Raw genomic sequence first — 15,831 nt, forward strand, 5'->3', positions numbered from 1 at the left:
CTGAGCTGAGAACTGAGTTAGATTTGAGTCTGGGGAGGTGTCTTTTTTATACAAAATCAAGAAGACTGATTTCTGCTTAAATGTGTTAATTTCCTTTAAGAAACCTGAGAGATTACAAGGTTAATAAAACAGAAAAAGTCAAAATGCTAAATCTTCCTTCACCTATTCTTCAGTTACTCAGTATTTAATAGATGATTAGTTGAAAAACCCAAAAACAACTGTCATTTTGCAAGTGTAATTAATTTATTCTTAGCTCCTTGATGGAAACCAGAATTAAAAGGATGTAGTAATATATGTGGGAGAACAAATGGAATTATGATAATGTAAGCAAATAAGAGTTGATAGATTTTATCAGAGGGCTTTTAATACTGAAGTGAAAATTGTTTTATGTAACTGTGTATAATTTACGTATTTTGAGCAATTATGAGGACTTTTCTCAAACACGTGTTATAAACAGTGTATTAATTGGAGTAAGTGTGAAGTTGCAGTTGAAAGATTTTGATATAATTAAAGATGATGACTCCTGGAGACTGAGGAGTTATTTGGTACAGATGCAAAGGAGGAGAGGGATGATTGAGAACGCAGCATTTTTAATGTTTGTCTATACACATACATACATGTATTTATATAGGTATAGAGTAGATGTGAGAAATATCTATTAAAAAGCACGCAAATTATTATATTCTACAGACTGTGCTGCTTTAATAAAAATCATTGTTCAATTTCAAGTATGAGAGGGAAATTTTCTGTCTGAAGAGTTTTCCATTTCTTCCTGAAGCACTTTGGAGCTGCAATTACTTCTCTAATAGAGCTTAATTAAGTAAGAGTGTATTCTTTATTCTGTGTTACCATTTTTAGTAGAAAAAATAAATCAGAAAGTGTTGGGGAGAACCAAATCAAGTCACGCACTTAATTCTTCAGAACAGAGAACTATTACAACCATGTCCATATAATCTCTGAGCAGCCATATTAGCTTCTGTGAATTCTTAACTGTTGGGGTTTTTTTCTCTGCTTCCAGGTGTCTGTGACCAGAGTTTTGGAATACATGTAGCAGAGTTGGCAGCTTTCCCAAAACACGTGATAGAAAGTGCAAGAGAGAAAGCATTGGAGCTGGAGGAGTTCCAAAACATTGGGAAGTCCAAGGAATCTGAAGGAGAACCACCAGCCAAGAAGTTATATAGAGAAAGAGAGGTGTGGTATCAGAAAAAATTTTTAAAATTTGTTTTGCTGGAATAGCTGAAGCAAAATCGTTTAAGGATTCCGATTCCCCCAAAGCTTGAGAATAATTACCTATAATGCATTTTTCTGTAACAAAATACCTTGGCTATGATGTTCATTAGGAGTTGAAGAGATGTTCAGGGATAGTGGGTTTTGATTTAGATTAATTTCAAGTTAACATAGGCAAGAATTTTATCTAAAAATATAGTCATGAGATGGAAACTATTCTTTTTTCCTCAAAGAATAATGCCCAGCAGTACAGCTTGAGTTATACTTGAGTTATATATGTGTGCCTGTCCAGTGGAGTTTTATTTATGCTGTGAACCAAACAGGAACTTTGTGTTCATCACTTTTGTTGACTATTTAATTTGTATGCAAAGTTTCTTGGGACTTAAGATAACAGCTTCTGTTACCATTGTGTAGAATATTCTTGGCTCTGCAGTTGGGTCACACCTGGTTTTGCTTCCCCTTATTTGAGTGTTCATTAGTGCCGAGTTCTTAGAGCCCAGTGTGATCAGATCTGTTCACACCAGAGAAAAGCTGAATACGCACCCAGCCTTCTCCTCTGTGGCCTTCCATGTCCCATCGGAACTGTCACATCTCAGAAGCTGATCATATCAAAGAACATGGCAATCAGTACCTGGAATGTCTGATGTACAGGTGTCACAAAATGAAGTTTCTTTAAAGAAGCTTTGTTAGCAGGTAGTGTAAAGGACAGCAAAGGCTGCAGGAAGCTTTTTCAGAATATCCTGTGTCGTCTTGTTGCTGGAGTAAGAGTCCACAGCGACATCTGTGGCAGCCTCCTGGGAAATCCACATGCTTCTGCTTTGTGGCTTTCATTGGTTTTTGTCAGCAGTTGGGTCCTCCTTGCTGTGTGCATACAAACCTGCTTCCAGAGCACAGTTCTGTGTCCCAGCAGTCAGCCTGAACCTTCACAGCATTGTACCACATTTATCTCCTTCTGGCAGCCTTGGTAATACAGCAGTGTATGGAAGTCTTGAAGTGTTAGTCCATATCCAGTACACTTCCTACATTTAAAAAGCCTTTGCTCTAGACAGAGGCTGTTCCCTGTTACTTTATTTTCACTTTCAGAGGTCAACTGCATTTGTTGTTCTAGCTCAGTAAGTGGATCTGATGCTTTAGGTGAACAATCTCTGGTTTGTTCTACTTTTTACTGCCAGAAGGCTTTCCCTCCAACTACCTCAGTTGCTCCACTATTACCTTTCCTCTGTCAGGTGTCATGGTGAAGGAATTTTCAAATTAGTTGGACCTGGCTGCATGGTCCTAAGTTGGTGTAAATGAAATTGACATTGCAAACACTTGTGACAAATACAGCATCATGTTTTATTCTTTAGTGTTTCAGTAATACATAATATTCCATAAACTCTCTAGGCAATAGAATGGCAGAGCTTTAGATGTCTCACCCAGAGAATTTGTCTGCCTTGGTTAACATCATGTGTAGAGGGAAAAGGGTGCTATTACTTTTTGGAAACTTCTGCATCAGTCTTAAATGATAAGAGGAAAACTAAGTAAACTTTTCAGTAGAATTCTAAAATGCAGAGGACAAACTTCTGCATTCTGGACCAATTGTTTCCAATACAGGGATTCTGAATACTGTTCATTGCAATGTTCGTTCTTGCTATTCAAGTCAGATTGTTTAGAAGTTCCACTTTGCCTGTTTGTGTAAAAGCATATGCATAAAGCTTAATTATCATCTGTTCTCCTTGGTGACGGCCACTCTCCAGTTGCTTGGTTACAATTTGTTCTTTCCTTTTGCATATTGAAACATTGCTTTTGATTGACAGTCCCTTCTAAAAGTAACTAGTTTGGGTAATATGACCATTCTGGTGCTATTATTGCTGGCAGTCCCCACCTCATGTGGCTGCACACTGGAATTAAATGTGGAACATTTATAGGAGATCATAATGTTCAATATCGTGTTTATGCTGATCAACTCGTGCTTTTTGCTCATGGACTGAAAAAGAACTCCCGGTACCAGCATAAGTGGTTTGTTCTGGTGTTTAGAACTTGATAGCAAGGACAAAGATAACCATGATTTTTGCCTGCACTGAGTTTCTGCTGATGAACAATACTTTGTATCTGTAGGGAATTCGGAAAATTCCTGCTTGCAATCTAAACATCCTTGCTGTTTTCTTTTCCTTCTCTTCTCTCCGTTTCAGGAAGGTGAAAAGATAATTGAGGATTTTCTTTGTCAAGTGAAAGCATTGCCCCTGACAGATATGTCAGAAGAAGACATCAAAGTCAAGTTGAAACAGCTGAGAAATGATGTGCTGGCAAAGAACAACAGTTTTGTGAATGAAATAATTTCTCAAACGAAAGTTATATCATGAAATGTGTGAGAACAGGATACAGCTCTTGAAGTGTATTTTGTATTGAAAGAACTATAATTTTCTTGTCTTGTAGCTTTTATACTTCATGATACTTGTACTGATTTATGTAGGCATTTTTTCTTGGATTGTAATTATTTTGTAAAAAATTCTGAGCATATTACGTGCCAGATTCCTGCTTTAGTTGGGATCATTTTGTCCTTTTAGAAGTTTACAATAAAATGTCTTTTTCCTATCAAGAACTATTGACTGCACAAACAAAATGTGTAATATTTTACCAGAAGTGGGCTAGAAAGTCTTAACAGTTGAGGTGTCAAACAGTTGCCAGAGCCTTGGAAAGCAGCAGTGCGTACACAAAATCCTGGTCCTAGACCATGATTCTTTTTCGTGTGATGCAATTATATTAATTAATTCACTAAAGATTTAGTAATGCCATATTAGTGCTCCATTAGAAGAAAAACATCTAAGTGTGTCCAGGTAGCCAGGAAGGCCAATGACATCCTGACCTGTATCAGCCATTGTGGCCAACAGGACTGGGGCAGTGATTGTCCCCCTGGGCACTGGTGAGGCCACACCTCAAGTGCTGTGTCCAGTTCGGGGCCCCTCACTACAGGAAACACATGGAGGGGGTGGAGAGACTCCAGAGAAGGGCAATGGAGCTGGGGAAGGGTCTGGAGCACAAGTCTGAGGAGCAGCTGAGGAGCTAGCAGTGTTCAGCCTAGAAGAAAAGAAGGCTCGGGGGAAGCCTGATCTCTCTCTACAACTCCCTGGAAGGAGGTTGTAGCAGGGTGGGCAACAGTCTCTTCTCCCAAATAACAAGTGATAGGACAAGAAGAAACAGCCTCAAATTGCACCAGAGGAGTTTTAGATTGGGTATTAGGAAAAATGTCTTCACCAAAAGGCTTGTCAACACCAGGGAGCAGGCCACCTGGAGAAGTGTCAGAATCACCACCCTGGAGGTATTGACAGTATATGTAGATGTGGCACTCAGGGACATGGTTCAGTGGTGGCCTTGGCAGTGCTGGGTTAACAGTTGGACTCCATAATCTTTGGTCTTTACCAACCAGATGCTTCTGTGGTTTGCCAGAAATTTTTTGCATGTGTACCTGCACAGAGCTGGGGAGGGGTGAGGTGGGTGGGTGGGAGGGATTTTTTTTGTTTGCTGTGTGAATGGTAATGCTTCCGTGAAATATACTATAGGCCTGCTCTTCCTGCCTGAGTTGTGATAATGTGCGTATTTTGGGGGTTTTGTAATGTAAGCAGAGGTTGGGGTGAAGTTACATTTTAACTGGAACGTCTGAGCTGGTCGTGATTAGTGAGGTCTGTCTACAAAGTAAGAATACATTGATTTTTATCTGATGTGCTTCTCTCATTGAGGCAGTTTGAAAGCATGCTGGTACAAGTTTATTTTCTCCTTGAAATTTAGCATTTTAAATTGTAGCTGAAGAATACTACCTATATTTAAAACTGTCAGTGTTGAAAGACTAATGGGAAAAGGTGTTTGTCGCAGGAGAGGATAGGAATAAAGTCATGCTGAAGATGTTAGGCAAACTCTTGCTGTGTTCCGAGATTGCATCAGTGGGTGTGTGCTGGGGACAGCAGTGCTGCTGTTAAAGCTGTGCTATAGCCCTGTGTCAGGGATTAATGTGTTGCAGTGGTCTGCCTTTAAGCATTTAAGTAGTCATAAAAGAGGTGTGATGTTCAACTTGCTGTTGGATAATGCTTGTACTTAGACCAGAACTGGGACATACTAGATCTACTTCTTAACAGAAGCGCTAAAGGCTTGTTTGAGAGGTTGGAGTGCTGCCTAACACCTTTTTGGCCTTTAAATTAAAATGCATTCTACTTAAAAAGACAAAAACAGATTTGCATGTACAAGCAGCACAGTTGATGCATGGTCTGGAAAAGCACGTAAATGAAAAACGACTGTTGCATAAAGTAATGAAAAATATATCTGGTTTTGCAGTATATTGTTTCAAGCACCAAGGTATCCAAAAATGCTGCATCAAACTGCTTCGGGTGTTGCTAGAAATGGGCAGTTCCTGTGAGGGACTGGAATGGCTGCTACTGACAGCCTGTTCCTGTGTATGCTGAGATCCCTGGAGTCTGAGCAGAGATGCCCCTTTCTGTCATGTGGCATAAAACCACCAGAGGTCATCTCTTCCAGGAACTTCTCCATTTTCCCTTTGGCCCTGTGTGCACTTGAAGTGTCTACTTAGCCGAGGATTTCCTCATTAAGCTGCCATCAGCAAGAGGAGCCACTTCTCTGCTTTGACCCTGATTCCCAGTTTCCCTCAGTCCCCTTTGTTTATGTTCTTTGTGTCCACTCTTTCCTTTCTGGATGTGGTGCATCAGTTCTGTGTGTCCGCAACGTGCTGAGGACAGGCTGCTTTTATTTTTGTATTGCAGTTGGAGGCTGATAGAGCTGTTCTGTGTGACCGGATTTGCCTGTCTGAGAGTGAAAGGTGCTTGTGTGTTATTCAGGAGTGATGGACCAGCTCTGGGCAGCACCTTCTGTGTGCTTCAGAAAGGGTCTTGTGTATCTGCAGCAAAGAAGATTCAGTTTTTCTCATGCCCTTCAACACTCAAAAGGAAGAGGTGTGCAAGATAACAAGATTTTAAAACTAATCTTTTGAACTGTTTTCTCCACTACACTTCCCCCTCCCTCTGCTGCTGGATATAGGCAAGAGAAGATCAGGCAGGGTTAAGTCTCCATATGTCAGTGCTGCTTGCAAACTGGGTTACAGGTAGTGTGATTTCATGTGAGCAGGCGGGGTGGCTATTTTTGCTACTTCCAATTTAGCTTTTTGTTCAGAAATGTACCTATGGGACAGGAGCAATTCCAGAACTTGTCTGCTTATCACAGAGCTGTGCCAGGGATGCAAAGATTATGAGAGTTTCAAAAGAAAGTAACAAGGCTGTTGAGGAGCAGTGAGGCCATGTACTGTTAGCCCGGAATAAAGATGCAAAGTTCTCTTTGCTCATTCACCTGGGAAAGCTTGGCACTGAATGCTTGCTGCAGGCACGTGGTCTTTTTGGTCTCTGCTGTTTCTCCCCATCTAGAAGGCTTTTATGAAGAAAACTGGATTACATGGGGTAAAACGAAAGAGGGGACATGAGTGAACACTGATGGAATTAATTTTCCTTTTATGATTCCACTGCCCTTTTAGTGATCAGGATCTACCTCTTTGTGTGCAGGAGCACCTGGTAGCCAGCCTGATGAGAAAGTGTTGGGTTTACCTCTTGGGTTGTGGTCAGAGGCTCCAGTCAGGGTTGGATGACTCCAGGGATCAAGCCGACAAATTGGGGAATGCTGCCTGTCAGCTCGGGACTCAGCTCTGTGTGTTGCAGCTTGCAGCTGTGCCTGTGCATCTCAAATAATAATGCAGTCGCCAAGTGGCTCTGTGTCTCTTTTCACCACTGGAGCTGAGGTGGTTCTGGAATCAGAAATGGCAGGAAAGGTACTGAGGTGAGTCCTTGCCCACTGACAGTGGCTGGAGGAGACTTTGAATCCTTGGAGAGCTTGGGCTCTCTGCTGGTGAGAACCGGCATGCTGGTGGCCTGGCTTTGTGGAACATAACAACTTTGCATTAGTTCTTGGTGGATGGAGCTGTTCTGGGCTGACAGCCACCCTGTAAGTGACTGGGACTGCTTGTGGTCTAACTTTTCCGGATACAAGACCTCATTGCTGAGGTCTGGGGTTGTGTGAGCAGTTTCATCCGGTTTGGTGCGAGATTACGATGACGATTTAAGCTGGTTTTCATGGCATTAATTTAAAGAGTTTTCGAACATCCAACCACTCACTACACAGGCTGAGCAATTTTTCTGGCTACAAAGCAGTGAGATGACTGGTCTTGCTATGCTGCAGTGGGGCAGATTTATTTGAAAAATCAAGGGGGAGAGCAATTGCTGCTTTGCATCTGAAGTAGTGTGAGGTTATGAATCGAGTTCTTTGCCTCTTGCTGACCTGGGAAGAAGGAAAACACAGCCTCAGGAGACTGAAGCCTTAGAATATAGGGGAGAGGTGCTGTCATCTTTCTGAGATGGCTGCAACCCTTGCAGGTAGAACTTGGCTCTGGATGCTGTTTGCTGAAACAGCCTTGTTAGCAGTTGTCTCTCAGATATTCCTGGTCCTCTCCCAGCCTTGCAGCTGCCTTTCCCAGCCTGTTGCCTTTCCTCTCTCTACTCCTGCCAAGCTCCTGCGCTGTTCCTGTGCACAGGGAGCACTTTGCAGTGCTACTTTTACGTATGTGTGTCTCCCTCAGCTGCCAGCAATGCTTTTTATTTGCACGGGGTGGGACAGGGCCCTGCATGTGCTGCTTTGCCAGTCAAAGTGCGGGGACGAACCTCTGCTGTTAAAGAGGGGAGTGGCAATTTCTGATCATATGTAGTGGCAGCTGGGACTTACCCTCCTGACATGCTGTCCCCCTGTCACCTGACCCAGCAGCAGTGCCTGTAGCTGAGGGAAACAATAGTGTAAAGCACATGACAGGTTTACATAGTGTAAAGCTCCTGCAGCTGCAGAGTAGTGCTTTCCTAAAGGTGAGAAAATGTGTTTGCATTTTTGCCTTTGTGGGAAAAAAGGTGCCTTGGCAGCTGGTTTGAGCTGCTGGATGCCTGTGGCAGTGTCCTTAAGGATGTAATCGTTCTGTCTTTGTGGGGACAGTTGGAAAACTGACAACAGCTGTGCTAAACAAGGAGAGCTGAGGGAAAAGCTGAGAATAGATAGCCTGTTCCTACGAGAACATTTCCCCTGCTGATCCACCCCGTCCTGCTGCACACTGAAAAGTTATTGCTTGTCAGGGCGATGCGCTTGTACAGGGGGTGGCTTCAATATGCTCTTTCTCCAAAAATTAGGCAACTGTTCCCCTGTGTGTTGCTGTGGACTCTGGCAATGGGCCCAGCTGCCATGGCAAAGAGCAGATCTGCACTGGAGGGCTGCTGCAGGTCACTCTGGCAGTCTGGTCCCATCTCCAATCTGCTGCTGGACCATGCGGTGAGGGAAGCAGGAAGATGGGCAGCATTCCTAAAGTGTCTGTGCCTGCCTGAAGATGCTGCTTTATACCCTGAGGAACATGATTTTTTTTCCATACTGAGATTTTGAAATATCTTCTGTCCTGCACCTTTCTATTTGTGCACAAAACTTCCGGAAAGCGTCCACTGCTGTGGACTTCAGACCAGAGATTGTCAGTATTTTCAGCATGCCTGCTGGTTTCCCTTGTGTGGCTGTTCCTAGATGCCTCAGACAGCAGACAGTCCAAGCTTTTAAACCTCTCTGCACCCACCTGACCCCATCCAGAGCTGCCTGGGGACCTGCTCTCCCTGTGCAGGTGCAGCCAGAGTGGCACTGTAGGGAGACAGAGCCAGCAAACCGTGCCACGTGCTGCACCTCCTCCCCAAGGCCTGTGGTTCAACAAAAAACACTCTACAAAGGATCAGAAATGTAGCTGTCAGAATGTGGTCCCAAGCCTTGCAAGGAATGACAGCATGTGTTACCATGGTGCAAGCCTTGTGGGTTTTAGGTGATTGGGGAAATGCTGTTGAGAAGCAATTATCTTCTGCCTGGATATTTGCGGTAATTCTTCCTTGCGTCTTTCTGCTGTAGGTTGTTGCTGACATGAATGTCCCTTCCTTGGTTTTCAGGGTCTCAACATAATGGCAAGTAGTTTCCTTACGCTTTCAAGTGCTAATGAAGAAGGGAAAAATAAAAACCAAGCTTCATATCAATGTTCAACACCCAAATTACCAGCAAGATGATTCTGATGCTCATTTTAGTTCAGGTGCTCTGGCTGTCATCTTTTTTCGCCATGACCTGGGAGGGCAGCGTAGTTTTGGTTTCTGTACCTACTGACTCTTTTCACCTTGGGCAGATTTTTCAAGCTCACATTCCCTTTCTGCTTGCAGGAAGTCATCTTTCATATTTTCATTCTGCTGTGGCATTTATCATTCAGTGCAGGGGCACTGGGATGCGCTGTAGCAATTCGCTCGCACCTTGCTGGCAATCAATGACATTAAAAGGTAAAAAAGGAAGCCCGCTTACTTTGTGCCTGCTGTGTAAAAGGATGTGTATTGTAGTGCCCAAGGCTGGTGATATAGGTGCAGGAAACCAGGGGGTGCATGTGAGCTCTGTGAGAGTGGATGTACATCCCCAGCAAAACTGAAGCAGCCCCCAGGGTCTGAAAGCTGCACTTCTCTGTGCTGGCACAGAAGCCTGAGATAGCAAGTGACTGCACCAGCTGTGAGCAGCCACCTGGGGTAGCTCTGATAGTGCAGAGCCCACGGCGTGGTCTCTCCTTCGGTCCAGTTTGGGAGCACCCTGGTTGCTGTAGGAGCCCTGGCCACCAGCACAGGCTGGCCTTTCTCTGGAAGTGTTCTAGAAGGTGTTGTTTCAGCACTCGTTTGCCCACTGCCGTTTTGCTCTAGTTATTCCCTTTAACTTAAAAAAAGTCACCTGAGACCAAAACCACCTGTTTGAGGTTGCCCCAGAAAATGAGCAGTGCTTGCTAAGCAGGCAGTGGATCACCAGCACTATGAAACACTTGCATGGCTGGGTGGCTTGCTTAAAATATTTGATCCTCAGAGGGGGAAGGTCCTGTGGGACCCCAGCTCGGACCTGTCCAGCTGCAGTGGAGCCACCTCACAGTGCAGTAACACAGCCCTGGAGAAGAGCTAACCTGGCTCTAGCAGACCTGAGCCATATTCCTGGCCATCTGATGTACAATTTCATGTACAGTAGCATTTTAATGGCTCTTTTTCTTTTTGGTTTTTGGACTCTGGGAAGGAGATCAATTTCCGAAAGGGAAACCTTGCAGAAGCCCCTCTTTCTGTGCTGCTGTGGCTGGATTTCAAGGATGATTTAGTATGATAAACACTGGTTATGAGAAAACTGCAGTGCTGTTTATCTTTCTGCCGTGGAGAGGCACAAGATTAACTCTGTAATCTCTCTTGTAAGAGATGTGCTCACTCAGTGTGAATTGGAGGAGCTGCAAGAAGTAAATGCTTTTTTTCACCCTGAGATTAGACTGGCTGTTGATTTGGCCCGTGAATCCATGCTAATGCTGTTGTGCTCTCAGTAGTTCTCAATGGTTTAATTTCTCTCTGGAGTGTAGTTTGTAGATAAAAGTGTAATTTTCTTACTGGAAAACTTCGAAAGCTGATGAGTATCTTACCCATTAGTATTACAAAGTTCAGTTTTACTGGTTTTTTAAGAATGAGGACTGGTCTCCATCAGTGACTAGATGCTTATTTATCCTGTGCACGAGAGGAAATCAAACCATCCAAGGCTTTGCTGCACCTCCCACGCATCCTGAAGCATGCATTTCTTAGGATTTTTCTTTTCCTATTACCCTTATCAAAGGACATCATTCAAGGCATCAGGCTGCTTGAAGGTGTTTAATGTGAACAAGGAGTTTTTTGAGGGAGTGTGGTAACCAGTGTAGTAATCTGACATTTGCAGATAATGCCTGAAAACTTGCTCCTTGGCCCTTCCAGGAGGACACAGCAGCATGCCTGGTACGAAATCCTGAGCTACTGTGCCTGCTTTGGGCCAGTCCCTTTATGAGGCCTGCCTAAGTAGGATCTTTATCCAAATGGGGAAATTTAGTCTAGAAAATAGATTGCAATGCATCTGGTCTATAGAGAGCAGGCAGCCATTAATGCATTTCACAGGGAGCTCAAAGAAACCTCCGTAACCATCAGTCAGGAGGGTTTTGGAAAACCTTTGCGTGGCTGTAGGTGTCAAGTGCGTTGTCTGCTTTTGAGATGGTGTTGGACACCTTTGGTTGCTGAAGGAGGGATGCTCGTCTCTGCCTCTGCTGCAGTTTAGTGTATCCCCAAACACAGTCCTGCTTTGCACTGCAGCCAGCACAGTGCAAATGCTCAATGTAAATCCCTCTGGTTTTAGGGCTGTGGAAAACAGGGAGGAGAGGAGAAGCCCAGCCATGAGGAGCATGTGCTTAAACTGCAGTGGTACAAATGGAGAACCACAGGGTGTTCACCTCATGTACCACAGTCTGCTTGGCTTTGCTGTTATGTGAGTTAGTGACAAAGCTTGCACTGATTTGAATAGAGCGGGACGAGGTCACCGTAAGTCTGTGTGTGATGTTTCAATTCTCACTTCCTTGGGTAGTGAAAACAAGCCCTGAGCCCTTTGAAGCTGAATGGGGTTCTGAACATGAAGGCTGAAGTGTGGGGCCCCTGCACAGGCTCTGGGTGTGGAGGACCAGTGCATGGTTAGTCAGAAACCACCACTGAAAGCACCTCAGTCTTTAATTAGTCACCAGGAGAGCTGCTCTATACCAGACCCCTTTGCATTCACTGTCCTCTCATCTCTGTTTCTCCCTGACTTTGTGGCTGTTGCCTGTCTTCTCCATCTCTTTGTTACCTGTCTGTTGTTATCCTCCCTTCCCCTGTCTGGGGCACCATGGATGTTGGCTGGAACACAGCTTGGTGATGAGGGAAGCACATGACAGGGCTAAGCAGGGAGCAAATCCTCTGTGGGCAGGTGGGAGAGGCTGCAATTTTTGGATGCCCTTCACATGCTGCTCTAAAAAAGCCACACAAACAAACAAACCAGCAGAAGCTGTTTGCACTCAGAAAATAGCCCTCTTTCTTCTTTTGAAAAAAATGTACACATTTTCAGTTCCAGCTGAGGAGGAAAGTGGCTGCAAAGATCCATGCTCCTGAATGTGTGCAGGCAGAACAGCTCCAGGATTGGATGGCAGAAAGCTTGATGCCATCAGGTTGTCTTGTGCCTGCTGAAAATTCACCTTTCTAGAAATGCTTTTCCCCACTGTTCTGCACCCTCTGTCAGGCCATGTTAAAAACATCCATGAGAGCAGATGAGCTGTGATGAGTAGGATGTGAGTCCCTGTGGCAGAGTGTGAGCTTGGCTGTGGAAAAACCCTGGCTGGGCTCTGCTTGTGGCAGTTTCAGAGAGACCAGCTAGAAACTAGACTAACAAAAATAAGTTCTCAGCTTCAATGTACCCTGAAATTCAGCAGTTCCTATTTTAAAATGGACTGAGTGGCCAAAAATCGTTGCTGGAAAAACTATATAGAAAGATGTTGGGTTTTATCCAGTTCATAGTGGAAAAGCACATGGACAGGCATCCTCACTGCTGTCCTGAAAGAAAAAGGGCTCTTTGCTTCCCCCCTGAAGCAGGACCCTAAATAAAACCACTCGGGTATCACCCTCACCCCCCAACTCAGCCCCTTTCTGGGGAGAGCAGCATTTATTCCAACCCATCTTTTTAGTGGCTTGCAACTCTATAGCCTGTCCAGATAGAAATGCCCATTGATGATATATTGGGATTGGAAGGACTAGATTTGTTCAGCAGTGGGGGAAGAAAATCCATGTGATTTCTCTCTCCCTGGAGTGTCTCTGCAGCCCATGACATTTAACCACGGAGTAGAAAACCTTGGCACTTTGAGCTGAACACCACACTGTGGTGGCCGATTGGCCTGTGGCACAAGGGACAGAGAGAGCTCTTGGTAAGACAGTCTCTGGTGCCAGAGACTTAGTGCTCACGGTGAGGGAAAGAGGCCTCTCCCAGGATGCTTGTTCAGTCCTGTTAATCTATCCCAGTTTGGATTCCCCGGTTGGCTGTTGGCCTCTACCCCTCATCACCCCCCCAGAGCTTCCCCATTGGTCCCCGTTCCCTGGTTCTGCCTTTTCCCCGCCCCCAGATAAAACTCTGAGTTTCGGGATCATGTTGGTTTTTGCCCCTGCACCCTTTGACAGTGTAGCAGCAATAAATGCTCCTGCCGGAACGCACACAAATGCCCTTCTCGACTCTTTGCTACTGACAATAATACTGAACCCACCCGTGCGTCTGTGGGGGCGCACGGGACCCTACAGAGCCAGGCAGGGACAGTAATACCACACCCCTCACAAGGCAAATATTGCCTGCTCAGAGCTCTCCTCAGGATCTCAACATCCGCCTTGCAGGTGCTTTAATACCGCCCACAACAAATTTCCTGCCTGCACAAGAAAGCACTGAACCAAGCAGGGACAAGCTCTCTGAAAGATGATGCTCCCAGACTCCCAGAGCTGCCAGCACGGTGTGTTAAACACTAATGGGGTACTAGAAAAATACTGGAGGGTGTAGGACTGATGCTAATAACACCCAGCTGCAGTTTCTGGAGTTTTAAAAGATTTTAGAGAAAAGATGACTGACAGTGCTGAATGATGCAGTGAATGCATCCTCTCCTGACTATATGGGGTGCTACTGGTGCTGACTTGAGTATATCAAAATCATCTCTTGTCCTGAGAAACCTTCCCTGGGCATCTGTGGGTACCAGCAGAGTCTTGGAATGATTTTCTTTATGGGGGCTGTTTCTCTCCTGGCAGGTTGTGCAGATCCTCTATGTCAGCACCACATTCTAATCAGAAGTGGGAGATGTGGGAATGGTGCCACTGCTGAGCCAAAGGGCTGATGGGCAGAGAGGAAATGTACCAGATAAACAGGATGAGAGGAAATGGTTAGATTGAATATTAGGAAATTATTTTTCATGGAAAAGGTTGTCAACTATTGTAACAGGCTGCCCAGGGAAGTGGTGGAGTCACCATCCCTGGAGGTATTTAAAAGTGATGTAGATGGGACACGGTTTAGTGGTGGGCTTGGCAGTGCTGGGTTAATGACTGGACTTAGTGATCCTAAGGTTCTTTCCCAACTTTAATGATTCTGTAATTCTATGATTCTCTGAAAGAGAAGTGTCACCCTGAATGCCAGGCTCCTGCCAGCCCACCAGCCCTCCTTTCATTCTGTTGGGCAAAGACAATTTCTTAAAAACCCTTTAATAAAATTATGTTCTTAATAAAACAGCTTTTGAGTCTCCTCTGCTGGAGTTATTTTGTATTTATTCGCTTGAAGGGCATCCAGGAGCACTTCTTTGTGCACCAGTGCCAAACTACCTTCTCCTTGCAAATGGGATAGATGTTGGCAGTGCTCTGGGTGCTGCCTCGGGCTGACAAGCGAGCTGAGTGTCATTGTGTCTGCACAACTGCTGCCACGCCTGGGGCCCTGTGGCACTGCAGGTGATGCAGGAGCCACCTTGCCAGGGAGACCTGGGCACTGTGGTGGCACCCATTCTCCTGCTCAGAGTTTGGATCCTGAGGTGTCCTGCAGGTGTGACCAAAGTGAGAGGCAGGAAGCTGGGAGATGGGTAAAACACCCCCAGTGGAAGTGCTGAGACCCCTTTGGTGTTCCCATCCCTCCCAGTCAATTTGTGCAGGAATAGCTCTGGGAGAAGAGTCTGCTGAGATGGATGCTGGTCAGCCCCCAAGTGCAGCCCAAATTCCCCCAAAGGCACCCAGGTCTCCCCACATTTGGCTTTAGGGCTTTGGGCAGCTGACCCCGTGCCTGGCAGTGCACAGGGAGTTATCCCCCACCTGCATTGGCTGCTGCCTCTGCCTGTGTTAAGTTGTATTTTCTTACTGTGGAGATGCACAGAGGGTGTTTGAGCCCTCTCTGATGGTATGTGCTGGCTGCACCCATCTGCAGCACCTCTGTGGAAAAGCAAACAAGAGCACCCGTGACATGAGGCAGGATTTTGCACTGGTTATGTTTCCATTTGCTTTGGAAAATAAAATGATGTGCTCTAGCAAGAAAGTGCTGTGATATTTCTGGGGATTTTACAGCAGAGCCTGTCTGTGGCTCCAGATTTCTCTGTAGTCTCTGCTCTTTGTAGGTGAAACCAATCAAAAAGAGTGAACAATCCCCCCCAATTGTTTTCACGTGCACTTTTGAAGTAATTTTTTTACAGCATTGCTGTGTAGATCAAAATGCATTTAGGTTGGGATGTGATACCATAAAAAAACTTCTAAAAAGTTAGCTCATTGACTTTTCAGTGCCTAGGTACAAAGGAAAAATAAAGTAATTTTTAGGATGGCTTTTAAAATTGCTGAGAGATGCAGCTGTCTTTTCACTGGCAGCTTCAAAACCTAGAGCTATGCTTTTTTTAGAGTACTTTGATAAATGGATGTTTTGTTACAATTCCACTGAACTGAGCTGCTTTCTGATTCCTGCCTCCTAGTTCTGATACCTGCACGATGGAGGATTTGTCCCCAACAGCTTTTTACATGGCAACATCTGCTTTCAGCTCTTTCAACTGCCTTTAATAACAAAACTCTCAGTGCCCTGATGTCCACTTTTACCAACTTTATGTGCACAAGTTGGTTTGGTGAAAAGTTCAGAAACTGCTGAATATTCTATGTTTCTGCTGGAGCCAAGGTGCTCAAGATTTGTAAGGTCAGGACTCTGATT

General features: G+C 44.9%; 1 protein-coding gene across 1 annotated transcript in view; it reads left to right on the forward strand.

Moving 5' to 3' along the window:
• MSH2 (mutS homolog 2) overlaps positions 1-3,808 on the forward strand; it is a 45,617-nt gene extending 41,809 nt beyond the window's left edge. Inside the window, 2 exon segments of the mRNA XM_039569418.1 lie at positions 1,019-1,191; positions 3,399-3,808. Of these exon segments, the coding sequence (XP_039425352.1) occupies positions 1,019-1,191; positions 3,399-3,569 (344 nt within the window). The 3' untranslated portion in view covers positions 3,570-3,808.
• Positions 3,809-15,831: the final 12,023 nt, after the last annotated feature.

Source organism: Corvus cornix, chromosome 3, assembly GCF_000738735.6.
Source record: "Corvus cornix cornix isolate S_Up_H32 chromosome 3, ASM73873v5, whole genome shotgun sequence".
NCBI classification, from domain to species: domain Eukaryota; kingdom Metazoa; phylum Chordata; class Aves; order Passeriformes; family Corvidae; genus Corvus; species Corvus cornix.